We start from the raw sequence: 19,776 nt of genomic DNA, 5'->3' as shown, positions 1-19,776 counted from the left end.
AGTTGCAACTCATGTTTATCCATTTTGTTTAATTAGCCATAAAGAACAGAGATGTGCATGAATTACAAGCACGAGACATATCAGATTTCCACATCATCAAATGAAAAAAAACATTAAATGGTGGGACAATCTACATGAATATTAGCTCGCGTCTTACTTAATAATTAGAGAAGTACTTGATGAGTTCTTGATTTATTCGCTTAAAATTGACTCTTTTTTTCCCTCAAAAGATAAAGCAAGAAAACACGACTTGTCAAAGTATCCAACTCCGCAAATAGACCGGCATCATTGTAATCCTAGAAGTCAATATAATCTATCCCTCTGCTCCACGAAACGCCAAGTATGCAAGGGAATGAGTCAAACCAAGCCCCAATCATGCCATTCTCTTTCTCTATAAATACTTGATCCTAAAACGAGATCTCTCCACCCCTAACCCTTTACCCAAAAGCAAGCATCTGTTTTCAAAAGCACTTTGTCTCTTGATACAATGGCAGATCTTATCCTCTCCAAGACCATCAATGTGGTGGTGATGGCAATCTTTTTGGTGTTTTTCTTGCTCATGTCCACTGAGTTGGCCATTTCTGCCGTGGCCGAGGCAGTTCCAGAGCTTCAACTTGGTCTGTGTCCAAAATAATTTACATTTTCTATATGCATATATGTGTCATTTGTTTAATACACACAGAATTTATGTAAGATGCTAATCATATAGGCAAGATCGACGTTCTATCGATTTTGCCAGACCAATTAAACGATATTTGTCAAAAATCATTTTCATAATTCAAAATCTCTTTTATAGGGTACCATAAAATTTTGGAACGTTGTGATTACGAAATACAGTCCTCAATCTTTTCAAAAAGATGCAATACATGTCCAGTTCCTTTGACTTGTCAGTTATCCAAATTTTTTCCATGTGGTACCCGTTTTGAAAAGACGCAATTCAAAAGTTTCTCCTCTTTTAAGACTTTCAAATATTGACATTGGATCCTATCCATCTTGTCTTTCCTTTGATTTTGTATGTGATTGGATATGACATTATTTTATCAATATAATTTTCATAAATTTTCGCATTGGAAAGCTACGTAGAGTTTTGGCCCACTTTTATTAATATAATTTTTTGCATTACCCTATTTAATAAACTAAATAAATAAATAAAAATTTCGTTTTTCTTGACTCATCGTCTATGTGCAGGACGCAAGCTACTCGAAGATGGCTACAATACCACCGGACGAGGGGTACAACTGATTAGCTCCTTTGATGATATCAAATATAAGATGATGAAGACCAATAATAATAATAATAATAATAATAATAATAATAATAATAATAATAAGACGCCCCGGTTTGTTTTGTTATGATGTCTTGTATGGTCATTTATAAATGGCCTCCCTTTGCTTAAGTATTGGTCATGTATATGCCCATGGTATTGGAAAAATGACACTACTTTCATGTCATAATTTCTGATTAGTGTGAATTTTTCCTCCTCAAGTTGTTGATTAGTAATTGCATCATATTGTATTTCATCCATTATGGATGGCAAAATTTACTCACAAGCTTACTACTTAAGCGACATCTATTGACATGTTTAGAGATTCTCGATCGACGAGTGATTCAATTTGCCATGTTTATTACATCATGTAATCCCGTGTCGCAAACTCGACTCCATTGATTTTTTTTCATGAGATTATATGAGGTCCAAGGTATTACAATAGACTTGGTATAGCTTATGAATAAAAGCAATGTTACCATTGCACTGACGTCATAATTACTATAAATATACACATCACATATTTGTGGCTGGAGTATATGATTTAATGTATATACTCTCAATTAATTAGAATCAGGAGGATACATGGACAAGATTAGATTGGCCCTCTTCTAAATAGCCATCAAATACGACTTTTATCTTTCTCAAAGCACGAGAGCTTGCGAGTCACAACCGATTCCGTATCAGTCAGCCAATATCACACAAGAAGGACAGATTAACGTTTATATTCTAGCATGATGAGAGTAATAAATGTACTTTTCATTAAGCCATAGCTAATCCTCCCGACAAACGCACCATCTAAGTCATTTGACTTTTTTTTCCCCTAGTCTCTGAATGAGTTTGCAACAAATAGCATCAGTTATGTCCATACCATTTAAATTAATGGGGTAGCGTTTTCTAGTAGATGACTAATGGTATCGATAATAGCTGTACAATAACTGCCTCTTGACAGTTTCCAGCGGTTGTGTTTTTCATGAAGAGTTCTCAGTTTTCCCCACGTTTTCCTTTCTTTAGCATTTCCTTGTACAATAACTGCCTCTTGACAGTTTCCAGCGGTTGTGTTCTTCATGAAGGGTTCTTCCAGCGGCTGCCGAAGAACCCCAAAAAAAGACACTAGTGGCAACTCTTAGGCCCTGTTTGGTAACCATCCAAACAGGGCCAAATTCCGACTCTTTGTTCCGGAATCGGTTTCGGCCTAGAATCGCGTTTAGTAAAATTTTTGTTCCACGGGAACAGATTGGGAATAGAATCAAGAACAAAAAAAAAAAAGTTAATTCTTGTTCCAGGAACGAATTTGAGAATCAAAATCAAGAAATTTTCTTTTTCCTTCGGCCATCTCGCGACCGCCGTCCACCACCGCCCGCCACCGTCCGCCGTTTGCCGCCACCGTCCACCGCCGCCCGGCCGCCGCGCCGTCCGGCGAGCTCGCTAGGGCTGGGCGGGGGTGGGCGTCGCGCCCGCCCCACCGGTGGCCAAGTGAGGCTCACCTGGCCACCGGAGAGGCTCGCCTAGCCCCCCGGTGGCTGGCCGGCAGCCTCGCCCAACCCCGACGAGGCCTACCGCCACCGGGGCTAGGTGAGCCTCGCCCTGCCTACGGCGAGGCTCGGCCGACGAGGCCGGCCTCACCGAGGCCGGCGACGCTACGGTGAGGTTGCCGCCGAAGAAGAAGAAGATGAGAAAAAGAAAAATAAAAGAAAAAAAGAAAAAAAAAAAAAAAAGAAAAGAAAAAATGAAAAAAAGAAAAGAAAAAAAAAAAGGAAAAAAGTAAAAAAATTATTTAAAAATTAAAAGAAATAGATTTGGAACATAATTAATGAATACGGTACCAAATGCAATTCTATTCCGAATAAAAAAATTTGGACAAAGGTTACCAAATGGCCTAAAATACTTAGAATCGGTTCAGGACGTAATCGTTACAAACGTGCCCTTAGATAACATTTTTAGGTTGCCTAAAAACTTTAAAATGAATTCCTATCAAGTGAGGTATAGATTTGGGAGAACTTGCGTCCATAATTAATAGACTAGGTATGACCCACCAACTAGACATTGCTTTGAAGGTCGTCTCTTTTGACAAAGCGAAGTTGGACTGTTTTATGAACAAACACCCCTAAATCTACTCATTAGAGTCCCTTTCCTACCTCAAGGGGTAGGTCGCAACAATGGATAACTAACAAAAGTAAAGGTTATTAAAATTATATAAATGTAGATAAGCATTTGTAAGGGAGACAATCAAAAGTTGATAAATGAGAAGAAAAATTTCATAAATTAAAATAAATTAAATAGTATTGGTAACTAACTCGAATGGAAGTGGAAACCAAAAACTAGATGATAAATCAACGGAACGAGATTTATAAGTCAAGAAACCGAATATATATTTTTATAGAAATTTATTTACCATTCTTACCATAGCCTTAGATTTACCAACTATTATGTGAAATTACAACCTTCAATTTAGTGACTAATTTTTTTCCGAACAAGTTACCAATTAATTTTGAGTTACCAATTTTCATTTCAGTTGCTTATTATCAATGTTTATTTTTATATTTACCAAGTAATCTATTAAGTTACTATTTTTAGTTATCATACTCGCCAACTTTTTAAATTTTCCTACTCTTTTTAGAAGAATACGTGATTTAATATTTAAATTTGTAACACTAATTTTTGTACATGTTCATATGCTTTCCCATTGACTTTTACTTTTTGCTTTTTACCATTTTTTTAAATCTTTGGCTCAAGTGCTTTGACATTTTCGAGTTTCACATATTCACGTATGGTTTTAATAGTTTGTTGATTAATATTTTAACTTTGACAAGAATTAAGATAGTTATGTACTTTTGCTTTAAAAAATGTATAACAAAAACGATTTTTGGCATAATGGGGATGGCGACGGATGGTTCGTCAGGCAAAGTTTGAGTTTAATGTAGGTTGCAATATTGGGAATGTGCGTTTTTATTTCCAAATTCTTATAATTAGTTAAGCAAAATATATAGCAAGAGAATAAATACAAGTCTTTCAAATGTGGCAACCAAACATAATAAAAGTATCCACACCCTTTGAATTTATTTCGCGCTAAACGTAGCCTTAGAACAATCCTTGAACTGATATCCAAAGCTTTGAGGGAGTGCGTCCGACAAGGTTCAGTGGTGTCTTGCTATCAAGTTTCAGCACACAAAGCTAGGCATCAAGGTAGTAAAAAAGGACATCAAAGTTAGTGGCTCTTTCGACCGACTTTGCTTTTTTCTAGCCTATCGTCGGCCATTTGGCCTGAGTTTTTTTAATTGCCTTTTGATCTTAAAGGAACAAAGTATTAGGTGAGTGTTACACGTAGCAACCTTGCATCAGGCGGCCATTTAGGGGTAGTTTTTTTCTTTACTTTTTTTTTTGTGTGCTTTTATATAATAATATGAATAAGTTTGCTAAGCTACTGCAGTGCTAAGTGTGCACTAAATTTAATAAAATAAAATGAGCTAAAAAAACAGATCATTCCCATTGAAATATTTCTTATATATTCTGAGCAACTAGGAGAAGGTCGTGACTTCGTCACTTCAACAATTATCATGCGCCATCTGAAAATCTTATAATATCTAGAGAAAAAGTGCCTCAAGCAGACCATTTTTTCCTTATTTCATTTTTTTTTTTATCAACAAAGCGACAATAAATGAGATGCAAAAATAAAATAAAATAAAATAATGACCTCAATGGGCCAAGGACAGAATTCTGGCCTCTCCCGTTAAAGACGGCAGCTCCCATCGCACGTCCTTATCTTGCAGAACAGCATTCCCCATCTCCAGACAAATCAGATTCCTGTTCAAAAAAGACAAATCAGATTCGATCTCCATCTATCTCTCACTTTGACCGAAAAAATTTCAGAGCTTCGATCAAGGCCAAGTACTCCGTCTGGATCGCCGTTGAAGCTGGAATCGTCTTTGCGAAACCATCGAGAACGGTTCCCGACGCGTCTCGAAGAACTCCCGAGATGATGGCCCCTACCGTTGCTCCTTCCATAAACGCTCCGTCGATGTTGATTTTTAAAGGTAAGAGGCTTCGGTGGGATCCAATTTCGAGTCGATTGAGTCGTTCCCATGTAAAGTTTCGAACTTTGCTTGTTCCACTTGTTGAAATTGCTGAGTAATGCTCCTGCCGAGTCAATTAGGGTTTCTCGAATTTGGGGGTTAACCTTCGAAATACAAAGTCATTCCTTGCTTTCGAAATGAACCTCAAAAGGGTTGCAATTTCTTCGAAAGTCAGTGAATTTTCTGGCTGTTCAATTATGTGTTGGAGCCAAACCTCAATTCGCAAAAGGTTTTGACGCGGAATTTGGATTTTTACTTCAGGATCCGACCAAATTGAGTTCATCCATGGACAAAGCAAGAATAGATGTTCCATTAATTCTGCCTCTTGATTACAGATTGGGCATGCTGGCCGAGGTAAGATTTTCTGCGATATAGATTTTGTGTTGTGGGAAGAGCATTTTGACATATACTCCTGAGAAAAATCCTAATTTAAGAAGGGGGTCTTCATGTTCCCAATATGGTACCATAGTTTGCGGGATGGCTGAAATGGTGACGTCGCTTGCATGCTGTGTTGTGGGTTTTCTGACTCTCTAATAAGATTATAGGCGCTTTTCACCGTGTAGGCAACTGATTTAGTAGCCATCCACATCAATCTATTTTCTGTAGCACATGAATTAAGCGGCACTGCTAGGACTTCACTTATTATTTGTTCATCAAAAAGTCTTCTGAGTGTGAACATCCCACCTTTTCTCCTCTTCTCTGATTAAATCAGCAACTTTAGTTGGGCCACTGAAGTTTGCCGGACCCCCTATGGTTCCTCTTTTTAACCATCTGTCTTCCCGGATGTCGATGCTTTTTCCTGTACCCATATGACTGATTCTGAGAAAGCCTCCATGCTTGCTTCCCGAGCATTGCTTTATTAAAAGCCCGTAAATCCTTGAAGCCCATTCCCCCTTTGTCTTTCCCAGTTTTGAGCACTTGCCATCTCGTCCAATGAAGACCACTTCTAGATTCACTATTTTTCTACCAAAATGCAGCAATTCTTTTCTCTGTAGACTGACATATCGATACTGGGAGTTTGAAAATTGACATTGCATATTGAGGAAGAGCTTGTATCACAGCTTTGATCAACGTTTCCTTCCCTACCTTTGAGATTGGATTTTCTTTCCAGCCCTCTAATTTCATGTTCGATTCTTTACGCACTGGTCAATGAAAGAATATCAATGTTCTTTAGATAATTTCTTTTAAAGTACATGTTGATGTTGACACAACCACATTCTCCATTGAAAACATTAGGTCAGTCTCAGTACCACCAAAGGGCCAACGAAGGATCACATTCCTTCTTCAGGCACACCCTAGCCCACACAAACGGCAAGAGAGAGACACTAAGCAGAGAAACTAATGCTATGCTGAGCTCAGATGAAGGAATGTCGTTAGGAAGCAAGTACCAAGTGTTTCTAAGCTTTAGAGGACCTGATACTCGTATTGGATTCACTGACGTCTTATTTCATAGCTTGAACGACAGTGGAATATGCGTCTTCCGAGATGATGAAGAGGTTCGTGCCGGTGAAAGGATTGATGGATCGCTTCAACGAGCGATTGACAACTCCAGGATCTACATACCCGTCTTCTCTCGGACCTATGCTTCGAGCCAATGGTGCCTCCGCGAGCTCGTGCAAATCGTGGCAAACACTTCCATCTCAGAAGGTGAAAAAGAGATCCTACCTATTTTCTTCGATGTGGAACCCGACGATGTTAAGTTGAAAACTCCGTTGTATCGTGATGCCATACTGAATTTGGAGCACGAGAAGAAGTTGAGTACTGAGCAAGCAGATGCTTGGAGAAAGGCTCTCATGGAGGTTGATGCGATAAAGGGGTGGGAAGTGAAGAAGTACAAAGGGTAAGCTGGCTGCTTCAAGATGTTTGCTTTCCCAATTTTCCTTAACACTGGATCATAGATGTGAAGATTCGAGTACGATTGAGGTGGGGCTTCTACTATAGTATTATTAAATGAACAAACCTATGCTACATTAGTCACAAAAGGTGAAACTGCTTAGCAAGGTCACCTTATATAGTGGGCGAACTATTATGTAATAGGTAGGTAGCTAAACTAATGATTGATTGTTGGCAGTGGGAAGAAAAAGAATGGGATAATGAAAATGCCGTGCACAATCCTATCTGATTGTTTAATCTTTCAATACATTAAACATTTCTCCTCTTGGGTACACCTGGTCCAATTTCTATAGTTTTTGCTTGAACATAAATCACAAAATATCAATTTAGCAGTCTAAATATTTATACATCTATTTTCGCAAGTGTTACCAATATAGTTCCAAGATTGCTAATCTCATGCTGGAATCAAGTTATGTTTTGGGCTATGGAAAGACACATGCATTGCCAAATGCATTAAAAGTATGTTTTGGTGGGATGTTAATGTCCAATATAGACTCTTTAGAAGGTCACTTCTAGGTTAAAGGTCCCATTTGTCGTCCGAATAATTTGTAGCTTATTTGGTGCTTGAATAACATCACTTCTAATCGGGTAATCATGATTTTGCATTTTTCCCTCACTAATTTTTTTCCCCCATTGTGGCAGCTATGTCGATGTGATTAAATTGGTAGTTGAGGAGGTTGTGAAAAAGCTGAAGATAAAACATAGATCAGTGACTGAAAATTTAGTTGGAATTGATGATCGCGTGATGGCGGTAAATGAATTGTTAGACGTTAATTTTGGCGGTGTGCGGCTCATTGGAATTTATGGCATGGGAGGTATCGGTAAAACGACTCTTGCCAAGGTGGTTTTCAACCAACTCTCTTTTCATTTTGGAAAGTGGTGTTGTTTCCTTGAAAATATTCAAGCGAAGTCGTCAAGTACTAATGGCTTAATTGAGTTGCAAAAAAAATTATTATCCGAAATCGGCCATCCTGAAAGAGCAAGGAGCATTGACGAAATTGATTATGGAACAAAGAGGATTGAAGAAGCACTTAACAATAAGAAAGTCCTCATTGTACTTGATGATGTTGCCAACAACAAACAAGTGGAGGAATTAGTTGGAAGGAGTAGTTTGTATCCGGGATCTCGAATATTGATTACAACTAGGAATAAAGATGTTTTCCGAGTCAGAGACCAAACTGTCAAATCTTAGAATATGAAATGAAGGTGATGAGTAGTGATTATGCACTTGAGCTTTTTAGTAGGCATGCATTTAACAAAGACTCTCCATCTGATGATTACAAGGAACTTTCTAGGGAAATCGTATCCGCCACTGGGAGACTTCCGTTGGCAATTGAAGTAATTGGTTCATTCCTCTTTGAGAGAAGGCAACAAATATGGAACGAAACATTGGATAAGTTAAGCAAAGCACCTCATGAAGATGTTTTTGGAAAGTTGAAGATCAGTTATGATGCCTTAACTTTCGAGCAACAACAAATTTTCCTCGATGTTGCATGCTTTTTCATTGGTGAGCATATGATGTATCCAATGTACATGTGGAAAGATTGTGATTTTTTCCCAGATACAGGACTTGATGTCCTTGTTAGCATGTCGTTGGTAAAGATTGTGGAAAATGCATTTTGGATGCACGATCAACTCAGAGATCTCGGAAGGGAAATAGTTCGTCAAGAAAATCCAGCAAATCCTGGAGAGCGGAGTAGGATATGGATTCACGAGGAGGTCCTGGATGCAATAAGAACAAAGGAGGTAATATACCTTAGGAAAAAACTATTAGTTTCACTACTAAAATTTCTCTATATTGCACGAGGATTTTCTCTTCTCCTTACTCGTTTTCCCATTGTAATCCTTTTCTTTTGAAATGAAATACTAACTATCCCTCATTTCTTGCTCTTAACTGCAGATGAAGAAGAACGTTCAAGCACTGGATCTTGATCTAGGCGATAAACCTAAGGTCGCTATTAAAAGCGAAGAGATTGGAAGATTTGAACATCTAAGGTACCTCAAATTAGATTCGGGAACCTTCAGCGGTAACTTACTGAATAGTCTTACCAATTTAAGGTGGATTATTTGGAGAAATCCTCCTCACTTGTTTTTTAAGCCAGCCAATATTTGCTTAAAGAATGTGGTCGTTCTTGAATGTTCAAACGGTGCCTGCATAGGTAATTCGAAGCTACAGAGCTTAGTCAAGGTATGTAATGTGCTTATTTCTATTTTATTTTCTTTGGAAGTAATATTTGAATGTTCATCAATTGAATATTGCATTTATTTTGACAGATGGCAGGAAAATTGAAAGTTCTTTCTCTTAAAGGGTGTCGCAACATAAACAGAATGCCAGACTTCTCCGGATGCCCAAATTTAGAGAGGCTTATAATCGAATCATGTGATAATTTGAGGAAAATTGGTGGCTCTATTGGAAAGTTGGAGTCTCTGATTGATCTGAAGATTAGGTCTTGTCGTTCTCTTGAAGATTTGCCTAGAGAGATCGAGAACCTTGTGAATTTGAAACACTTCTCTGTTAAAGATTGTCCACTGACTCGATTCCCAGATTCCGTATGGAAGTTGAAATCATTACGGGAGTTGCATTTTAACGTTGGACTAAATTCATGGGCGTTACCTAGTCCTATAATGCCTCAGAATCTAGAAGTGCTTCGAATTAGTAGTTGGGGTTTAGAAGGTCGACTTCCTTCGGCAATAGGAAGTTTGCCTAATATAAGAGTCCTATGCTTGACGGGCACTTGCATCAGTGAAGTTCCGGAGACAATAAATCTGCTTCCTTGCCTGCAAACTCTCGTGTTGATGAGATGTAATGAGATTCAAGAACTACCGACACTTCCTACAAGTTTGAAGAATCTAAAAGTGTCATCCAATTCGTTACGGGTGATCCCAGACCTTTCAAATTTGACTAATTTGGTTATGTTGTACCTATCTGAGAACTATGGTGGGAGACAAGGAGGTAAAATTTATACCGGTGACTTAGGGTGGATTGAGAGGTTATCCAAACTGAATCAGTTGACCTTGAGACTTCTCAATGTCCCTGCTCCTTCTGAGTTGGGTTCCCTTTCTCAATTAAAGGAACTGGATTTGTCTGATATGGACTTTCGAACACTCACACGACTTCCAGTGTCTCTGCTAAATTTAACCCTTATTGGCTTCAATTCAACCATATCACTCTCATCCAAATTAGAAAATTTGTCAAGATTAGATCTCTTTGTGTGTCGAGTGCAAGAAATTCAACTAAACGGGCTTCTACTTCAAAATTTAGCAGAGTTGGTTTTGTTTGGCAGTAGATCTCTTGAGAGATTCGGGCTATCAAACATGAGGAAGCTCAAAACCGTCCGTATACAATCTTGCTCAAAGCTAGTTGAGATCCAATTTGCTGGGGTGTTTGAATTATTGGAACTATTTTCCATCGGATCGTGCAAGTCCTTGGGAAGGCTAGCGTACGCGGGTGAAATAGAGTCTGCTAATGAGTTGATTACTGAGGAAGGGACCCTAATTCTTCTGTCAAGAGTATTATATAAGTTGAGACATTTCACCCTTCGGGCGTGCCCAAAGATACTCCAAGTACAAGTACTTGGTGCATCGGAATTGTGGCTTTCATTTGCGGTTGATGATTGTGATTATTTGCAAAGTGTTCGTGGTTTATCACACTTAAAGAAGCTCGAGAGTCTACGCATCGAGCACTGCATTGAGCTACAGGTTATCGAGGGCCTTGACGAGTTGGAGTTTTTGCGGAAGTTAGTAATTCGTGACTGCCCACGATTGAAAGGGTCGATTAATGTGTCAAACACCAAATTGCCAGATGATTGCCACATATACAGCAGACACGGCCGGAAATATTTCGGGGCTAATGAAAATTTCGATGGCTCTGTGCAGTCTTACAAGAATTATAAGGTGGGTTTGAACCTTCTCCTTTCTCTGTTTCTTCTTTTTTCCTCCCCTCATTTCTCGATGGATGGCAACAACGGCCTGATTCTCCGCCTGTTTGCTTACTCCCATCTCTATATCGCTTAATACGTAGTAAACATTTGGTGTGTTGATATAATTCTATATTGCTTGTCTACGAATTTGCTATATATATACTGAAAAGATTTGAAAGGCCATCAACAAAAATGAACTCAATTTCTGAATAGATCATATTTGCGAAAAGTGAAAAGCAAACATGCGTTGGTCTCTATTGTTGGTAAGAAAGAAACTTGACGACTTTTTATTTTTAAGTTACTTGTTGGTGTCTTATCAGTACTTCTATGAATTACTGATTTGTTTATAGAATGTAAATTAACAATTTTTATCTAACTTATCAATTTTTATTTTTATAATTCATTAATAAATCAAATATATTAATGTTTACAATAAATTGTCAACCTAAATTAAAGTGAAGGGAAATGGGTTTGTTTTCGGGAAAATCGAGGTCCGTGACACAAGTTCTACCTTTGTATGATATTTGTGATTTTTAAGTGAATATACAGTAAATAAATCGATGAGTTACTGCAGATGTCATAAATATTAGGCGTTTTACGTGACAAAATTTATTTACATTGGCAAGTGAATTCAAATATTTTGCTAACAATATTTTGATGATAACTTTCGCTCAAGTGAAGTTATGAAATATGTGACTTATGCAAAGACATCGAATAATATTCATCAGTTTTAGGAGATGTACACATTAAAATTCCATGAAACTCCTTAAGACACTTCTTGGCTTATAGCTTTTTTCTGGAAATTTATCTATTCTAGCCACATCTTGGCGACAGCTTTTATTATCGTTCTTGTGGAAAATTTGCACTTTGATTTTGTATTTTCCTACAAAAAATGTGTCTTGATGGGATCAAAGATCGATCTTTGATCTTCTTTATTTCTTCGAGAATGGATCTGACGGGTGCTAATCCATATTAATGTGTGTTGCACTGCCTTCGACTTGTCTGTATATGGCCATATGATAATGTTTTCTAGGTCTGGCATTTTTCTGCTAATATGATATTGCCTTGCCCATGTGGCAAGAATTTCATATCTTAGGTGCTTAATGCTGGGCATTAACATCATGGATCAACTGGTTTGAATCGAAACCCAGTTGGTTGCTGGACACAAATTGTCTGCACTTAGAAGTATGAGAAATTAAACTCATTTTACGCATAATCTGCATTTAGAAACTTGTTCCTTAATCTTAAAGTATGCTCCATGGAATTGAAACACCATCTAACATGATATTGTTTCTCTTCTTTGATGTAGATTCCTTTTTGAACTTCAACCGCAACTTATACAATGACTCTGTCTTAACTTTCATTAGTGTATCCTTTCAAGGAATCGAATATCATACTATCATCTTTCTGATTAACTAGACTGCCTAATTTTAATGTGTTATTCCTTTGTCAAACTTTTTCTCTTGATATTTCTTTGTAATTTTTTCAGGATTCCTGCTTTGGTTGGACTTATGCGTGTTGTAGACGCCTCTTAGGTTTTGAAGACAACTAGTGTCACATGTTAGGCACCAAGAGAGTTTAGCAACTTTTGAAAGCACATGGATTGGGTTGCATCAGTGACAGATCTCTCTCTCTCTCTCTCGATTAAAATAGAGCGAAGTAAATTATCCTCTCTCAATCCACAAATTCCCCTCTGCCCTGCTGCCCCCCCCAAAAAAAAAAAAAACAGAGGCGTGAGAAAGGAGCCTCGAAGCTTCTCTACTACTGGTCGACGCTGGAATCCACCATCTCTGATCACAAGCATTTACCGGCACTTGCTTCTCATCGCTGACCCCTGGAGTTACAGATTCGTAGAACCGAGAACAAGCAGCAGAGAGCACACATTGGAAGCTGGAAAATCCTCCCTCTCGATTCCTCTGGTCAATTCATTTCTCTCGCTCCAACGCCGGTCACCAAACAAGTACAGTCGCCATTGCCAGTTCACCGTTTTGGAGTCGCGCCAATACTCCATTTCACTCTGTTTTTTGGCTGACAAGTCTGAAGCACTCAGGGTCCGTCGGACACTCCTTCGCTGGCATTGTCACGGGCGCGCTTCCAGGACTTCCTATTTCTAGTCCAATCACAGTTCGTGACCGGTAATTGCACGTTACCTTCATATGCTTTTGCTCTCAGCTATTCTTGCATAGAACAGAAAAAAAGGCGGAGAAGTCTTATTGAGATTTGGGTGAAATCGCCTCTGATTAATGATTTATTAATGATCTGAACTCAGTTTGATGCTGTTGTGATACCTTGGATTGGAATAGATGCTTCGATGCTGGAGTTAGATCTCGTCTGAACTGATCACCACATGTTTGATGAAATGACTGAATTGCATCAGCATGAATTTGGCTTCAAATCTGACTTGAGTTCATGTTGTCTGCTTGAATGATTCCCTGTACTTATTGTGCAGGTTGCATAAATCTAATTGATATTAACCGTTAAGTCATTTCTGATGACCTCACGGCCTTGATCCGTTTTCAATGCTTTATGTTACAATCTCAATTCATCTAAATTAGCTGATAATATTGATGTATTGAATTAAAAGTACAGGTAAATTGCTGCTGATACGTTTGTCTTTGTTAGAGTAGATGAGGTGAGGAATTATGTCTTTTTGTGAAAGAATGAATTCTTGTGATGGCCGAGAATGATAGTGCACGCCAATTTACCGCATTCTGTACTTTGTGTGTATTAATAGTTCTTGGGATGTAAGATTCTTAACTCTTCCTCAACAATAGTAAATATGATAAAGCAAGTGAGCCCAACTATTGATATTCTTGAGAAAATATGAAATATGTTTAATTGGCTTTAGATGCTATACTTGTCTTTTGTTGTGTTTGGAATAGCTTTACTTCATAATTTTAACATTTCCTTTCAAATTTTGTGGTGCACGCGTTTAAATCTGATTTTAGCGTAAAAAACCTTGAAACATATACAAACATTGGGATAGGATATTATTAAAATTTTGAATCATATTTGAAAATTTAACATGGAAAAGTTAAGGAAAAATAACATTCTTGAAGATTGATTTAACTCGAACAATTAAAGTAAAGTCAAGAGTTAAGAACCATAGTTCATGTCAAACATTCCTCTACAAGTTTCAGCATGACAGGTAATCGTAGTTTGACTAAAGTTAATTAATGTCCAGATGAGAGTTAAAAATTCTTTTTCTTCCAAATATTTGGTTGGTAAAATCACCTAGTTGGAAAATGTCCATCTTCGACGATGAGTCCGCATCGTTACTTTGCCGATGTGGTTCGTACAATGAAATGAAGTGGATGGCAATTATTTTAGTGGATATTTAGAAATCCGAAGCAATAATTCAAACGCAAAGAAAGGAACTCTCGAAATGTAAGCTTCTCGTCTCTTAAGTTGAAGCTTTTTATTTGTTATTCCCTATTTTTTCATTTTACTTGTGAGGCGATGTAATAAATAACAGTTTATGTTATTTGTTATTTAAAGTCAGCAGTCGCAACTGGACAATAATTGGAAGGACGCTACCTTTGTGCTCTTAATTGATCAATCCCTAAGCTCTACGTAATCTAATTGAATTTAAAATAATGCTAAATTCAATATAGTTTCTAAAGTTGTAGCTCATGCTAATCCATTAAGTCAAATTAAGATTGCATTTGATCACAAGCAATGATACCACAATAGTATACAACAAGAAAGAATGGTGCTATTAGTCACATCACGACTTTTTATTAATAAATGTCTGATGTGACAACAATAATGGCCATAACAATAGATGAAGGTTGTGGTGTGGTAGTTGCTAACCAATGGCTTTAATTGTTTTTGTAAGGATAAATAACATAAATGATACTTAAACGTTGACTTAATGTGCAATGTCATCCTTGAACTTTAAATTTTTCTTTTTTTGGTAAGGCTTGAACTTTAAATTTGTTTAATATGGTCCATAAATTTTAATCTAATGTGTAATATTGTTCATAAACTTTTAATCTATTTAATGTGATTATCAAACTTTTGATACATTTAATCCATAGATTGTATAAAAATGAATAAATTTAAATTTTATCACATCACGCATTTAGTTAACATTTAAAGATCATTTATCTTATCATCCTTTTTTTTTTTTTTTTAATTGTTTCTTTATCTGCTTTGATCGTGGGTGAAGAGTATATTCTATATTTCTAATCTTTTTTCTTTGTGTTTGGGACAAAAATTGCTCCTCCTAAAGCCTGATAAGTCCTTTAGAGTTTACGTTAGCTTATCCCAATCCAATTGAAATGCACCTTTTAACATGTTGAATGATCGATTGCCCTTAGGTAAGTTTGTCAATCAAGATAAAATTTAAAGATATGATAAAATTTATTATATCTTTGTATGCGGTGCCTACTTAATATAGGATAAAATATGATATAAAGAGGAATATAGGTCGGATAAAATTATTTCATGGGAGATGTAGGATAAATGTTAATAGGATTTCTAATATCAAAAATTGGAAAGTTATTTTTTCTCAAATAAAAACTTATCAAATTAACAAAATATATATAAATTTCTATATTAATAATATTTGAATTCATATAAGAAATTCAAAATAACAAAAATTAAAAATATTGTTTTTAATTTTATCTTATTTTCATTTATATGTTCAACTTTAATTCTATCTTATAATATAGATTCAATAAATAAATATAGTTATATTTATATTGATTACATATTTTAGATATTTTTTTTTTGTATTTTAGGTATACTAGTTTAGTTTACTATTTAATAAAATTTTATTAGAGAACAATAAAGGGGAAAAAGGAAATAATATATAAAATAATTAAAAAGAGAAGAAAATAAAAATAAATTAGGGAATAGTATCGCGAGAGATTTTTATCATATTTTTTTTAATTTTAGGTTCATTTACACTAACATATCATTTATACAAATATATATATATATATATATATATATGATGTAAACATATTCGATTTAATTACTATAATTCACCAAACAATTGATAGAATATAGTAAAATTCTCGAATTACAAATTCTATTTTGACCAGTCCTATCTACGATTAGTAATCTAAATGACCAAAACACATTATAGAAAAATCCATGATCCAATTTGAAAGAAAAAGCCTTTGTGCAAAAAAGAATCAAAAGAAAAGTTAAAATAGATTTATGATTTGATTGGGACCCAATCTTCGGTGGAGAGGAATTACTCCAAAATGTACCTATACATGTCAGTGTCAAATGTGCACAATATGGTATTTCAATGATTTGTCATTTTCGAGAACAGGGATAATTGTCCAAAAATTTTAAACTTATACGACGATAAATTCAATAATCAACCTTCAATTATAATATAATCGGAATTATTTTGATGATTTACTATTTAGTCACTCGGTCAATTTTGATAAAAAAAAAAAGTCTTTGATGTGAACGCTAGCCGGTACTTTTTTTTGGTCATAAGCCGATACGTTGACATGGATAATTTTTGCAAATTTTAAATTTTCCATTTCATATATATAATTTTATTTTCTTTATCTTTTTTTTCATTTTTCCCCGTTATCAACAAAAAGCAGCTAGCCCTCTTTTAAAGACCATTGCCCACACCGATCTAGCAAGGGCAAGGGTTGTTATCACCCTCACCATATGGGCAAGGGTGTTGCCGCCCCTTGCTAGGCACCTTTCTAGTTTGCTTGTGGCCAACAAGGGCAACCTTTGCCTACAATTGAAAAAAATGCAGCCCTCGCCTATGGCCAATCAAGATAAAGGAAAAATAAATAAAATAAAAAAGGAAAGGAAAAAATATTAAAAATATCTATGTCAACGCCGATCATACCACATAAACACAAACATTTATATTAATGATTTCCAACCAAAATTGAGCCAAAGAATTGCATTGGCAAATCGTTGAAAAGTTTAAAATTAAATTGACATAATTAAAAGATTTAGAGCTGGATTAATGGTTGAATAATAGGTTCGGGAATTTTTGTACGTGTCCCCTTTTCGAGCATGTGATGAGTCTTGGTGCCACATTAATTTCGCAGATTACATCAATAAATTAATCTTCACACCTCCAACATTATTTATCCCACAATTGGTTGTCCTCGCAAATATTAATCTTCATTCAAAGTGGCGAAATGGGTCCGTTAACCCCTTTTTTTACTCATTTATTGGGCTAGATTTCAAATGGGTCACTCTAATTCTATGAAGGAGTTAAACAAATGAGGTTTAAAAAACAAAGAGTAGTTAAAAATGAATCTAAATGGGTTTGACATAGGCCCCTTTAACGCGTTTCGATCGAGTTTGAACCAGAAATAGCTTGGCCTTTTCTTCCTTTTTTTTTTTTTCATATCCGTAACAAGTCGTTACCTCCTTCCTTGCGCATCCATTCTGAAGATTTCAAAATAATGATATTATAAGCATTGCATTGGTTGCGGGCAAAGGTCAAAACGCTGGAAGAATTCACTTTTCGCTGTCTTTGCCGGCATTGTAATTGTCAATGCCGGGGGAATCTTCCTAAGTTGGCAGGAGCCCTGTGAAAGGGATGATAGCTCTTTGGGCCACAAACAGAGAAGAAATACTAGTCCCCGAAGTATCTTATGCAGTTGTAGGAAAAAGAAAATCTCATTTTGGCTTGTGAAAAAAAGCTTCGTTTGTATCTCAAGGAAAAATAATTTTATGAAAATGACCTCTTAGCTCGTGAAGAAAACCTAACTTCCAACTCGAGAAAAATAATTTTATAAAATGACCTCTTAAGCATCGCATCATATGAAAATTACATGGGGAAATGGAGCTGGAATTGATTATGGGTCAAGACGGACATATATCACAAAATTATATTATGAAAAGATGGGTCAATATAGATTAAACGAATCGATTTTGGTTAGACCCATTTTGGATCCATCCAGATTCGATCCTGTCCTCCATTTCACGTGTCCAGCAATGACTCCTGCGATGGACAAGAGTTATATTCCATTTTATCACTATAATTCAGCTATTATTCCAATCTGTTGTAGTTTTGTCTAATATCAAACAAATGTTTCATATTTGACCGTTCTATTCATGTATCATGGTGGAAGAACAAAATCATTTTGTATTTCATCTTGCATGTAGATTTTTGTACTACCTCACATCGTAGTACACGATATTAAAATGACATAATTACCTATAGTAATATGAGCGTCACGTGATGTGCTTTTTAAAAACTCATTGACTTACTTGCTTAAGTAGCAAGCATGTGAGTAAATTTTCCTCTTCGTAATTGACCAAATACGATATGTTGCAATCACTAATCGACGACTTAAGGAGGATAAAGCATCGTTCATAGCTAATGACACTAATGTGGTGTCATTTTAGTAAATAGAGAAATGTGAAAAGGATATTCCTGAAAGAAGGACAAAAGCTCTATACGTTCCATTCCCTTTGAGACGGGTCAGGTTTTTTCATTGGGACCTTTTAGATGTGGGGCCTCGGATTGATTTGAAAACTAGGATGTATTGTCAATAGTTGAAAGTTTTTACAGAGGAGAAAGTTTTTGAATAATGTTTAACATTGGTATGCGAAATCAATTTAAAAAAATAATGTGGCATTAATTTTAAGTACGTAACATACAAGCATCGATATAAATGACAATGGAGAAGTTTCTAAATAAATGTTTTTTAAGATTGGTATACAAAATTGATTTACAAAAATAATGCGACATTTATTTAAGTACATAATGTACAAACATCAATATAAAAGAAAACGACTATATATATGTCAGCGTATGAATTTAAACAATCGCATGTGCATATTGGAAAGCATGCTACTTTAATGCTCTTAATTAGTCAATGCCCTAAGCTCTACATAGTTTGTATGAAGTTAAATAATGCTAATGCTCTTAATTAGTCAATGCCCTAAGCTCTACATAGTTTGTATGAAGTTAAATAATGCTAAACGCGCCATTTTTATAAAGTTGCAACTCATGTTTATCCATTTTTTTAATTAGCCATAAAGAACAGAGATGTGCATGAATTACACGCATGAGATATCAAATTCCCATATCATCAAATAAAAAAACATTAAATGTTGGGACAATCTACTACATGAATATTAGCTCGCGTCTTACTTAATAATTAGAGAATTACTTGATGAGTTCTTGGTTTATTCGCTTAAAATTGACTTTCTTTCCCTAAAAAGATAAAGCAAAGGTTACCATGACTTGTTAAAGTATCCAACTCCAAATAGACCGGCATCATTGTACTCTGAGAAGTCAATATAATCTATCCTCTGCTCCACCAAACCCCAAGTATGCAGAAAGAGAATGAGTCAAACCAAGCCCCAATCATGCCATTCTCTTTCTATAAATACTTTATCCTAAAACAAGATCTCTCCACCCCCAACCCCTTTACCCAAAAGCAAGCATCTGTTCCCAAAAACACTTCCTTCGTCTCTAGATATAATGGCAGATCTTATCTCTCCAAGACCATCAATGTGATGGTGATGGCAATCTTTTTGGTGTTTTCTTGCTCATGTCCACTGAGTTGGCCATTTACGCCGTGGCCGAGGCAGTTCGAGCTTCAACTTGGTCTCGTGTTCGGGATAATTTACATTTTCTATATGCACATATATGTCGTTAGTTTAATACACA

General features: G+C 36.1%; 2 protein-coding genes across 2 annotated transcripts; both read left to right on the top strand.

The window, feature by feature from the left end:
* The first annotated feature begins 5,042 nt into the window (after positions 1–5,042).
* Positions 5,043–13,608, top strand: LOC120292948 (disease resistance protein RPV1-like). Its single transcript, XM_039311534.1, has 8 exons — positions 5,043–5,298; positions 5,599–5,691; positions 6,574–7,177; positions 7,873–8,976; positions 9,131–9,418; positions 9,505–11,124; positions 13,420–13,479; positions 13,600–13,608. The coding sequence occupies exons 4-8, from the start codon at positions 8,431–8,433 to the stop codon at positions 13,606–13,608; spliced, it is 2,523 nt and encodes an 840-aa protein (XP_039167468.1). The 5' UTR covers positions 5,043–5,298; positions 5,599–5,691; positions 6,574–7,177; positions 7,873–8,430.
* LOC120292949 (disease resistance protein RUN1-like) lies at positions 6,705–8,422 on the top strand. The gene is made up of 2 exons (XM_039311535.1): positions 6,705–7,177; positions 7,873–8,422. The coding sequence occupies exons 1-2, from the start codon at positions 6,705–6,707 to the stop codon at positions 8,420–8,422; spliced, it is 1,023 nt and encodes a 340-aa protein (XP_039167469.1).
* Positions 13,609–19,776: the final 6,168 nt, after the last annotated feature.

This window comes from Eucalyptus grandis, chromosome 4 (assembly GCF_016545825.1).
Source record: "Eucalyptus grandis isolate ANBG69807.140 chromosome 4, ASM1654582v1, whole genome shotgun sequence".
In the NCBI taxonomy this organism is placed as follows: Eukaryota; Viridiplantae; Streptophyta; class Magnoliopsida; order Myrtales; family Myrtaceae; genus Eucalyptus; species Eucalyptus grandis.
This window is presented reverse-complemented; position numbering and strand designations above follow the sequence as displayed.

Bases quoted from the DNA above. Each gene is read 5' to 3' on its own strand.
- LOC120292949 (XM_039311535.1), top strand. From the start codon at position 6,705: ATGTCGTTAGGAAGCAAGTACCAAGTGTTTCTAAGCTTTAGAGGACCT. The intron at 7,178-7,872 runs GTAAGCTGGCTG...CCATTGTGGCAG, and splicing joins GAAGTGAAGAAGTACAAAGG to CTATGTCGATGTGATTAAAT.
- LOC120292948 (XM_039311534.1), top strand. From the start codon at position 8,431: ATGAAGGTGATGAGTAGTGATTATGCACTTGAGCTTTTTAGTAGGCAT. The intron at 8,977-9,130 runs GTAATATACCTT...TCTTAACTGCAG, and splicing joins ATGCAATAAGAACAAAGGAG to ATGAAGAAGAACGTTCAAGC. The intron at 11,125-13,419 runs GTGGGTTTGAAC...ATCTGAACTCAG, and splicing joins AGTCTTACAAGAATTATAAG to TTTGATGCTGTTGTGATACC.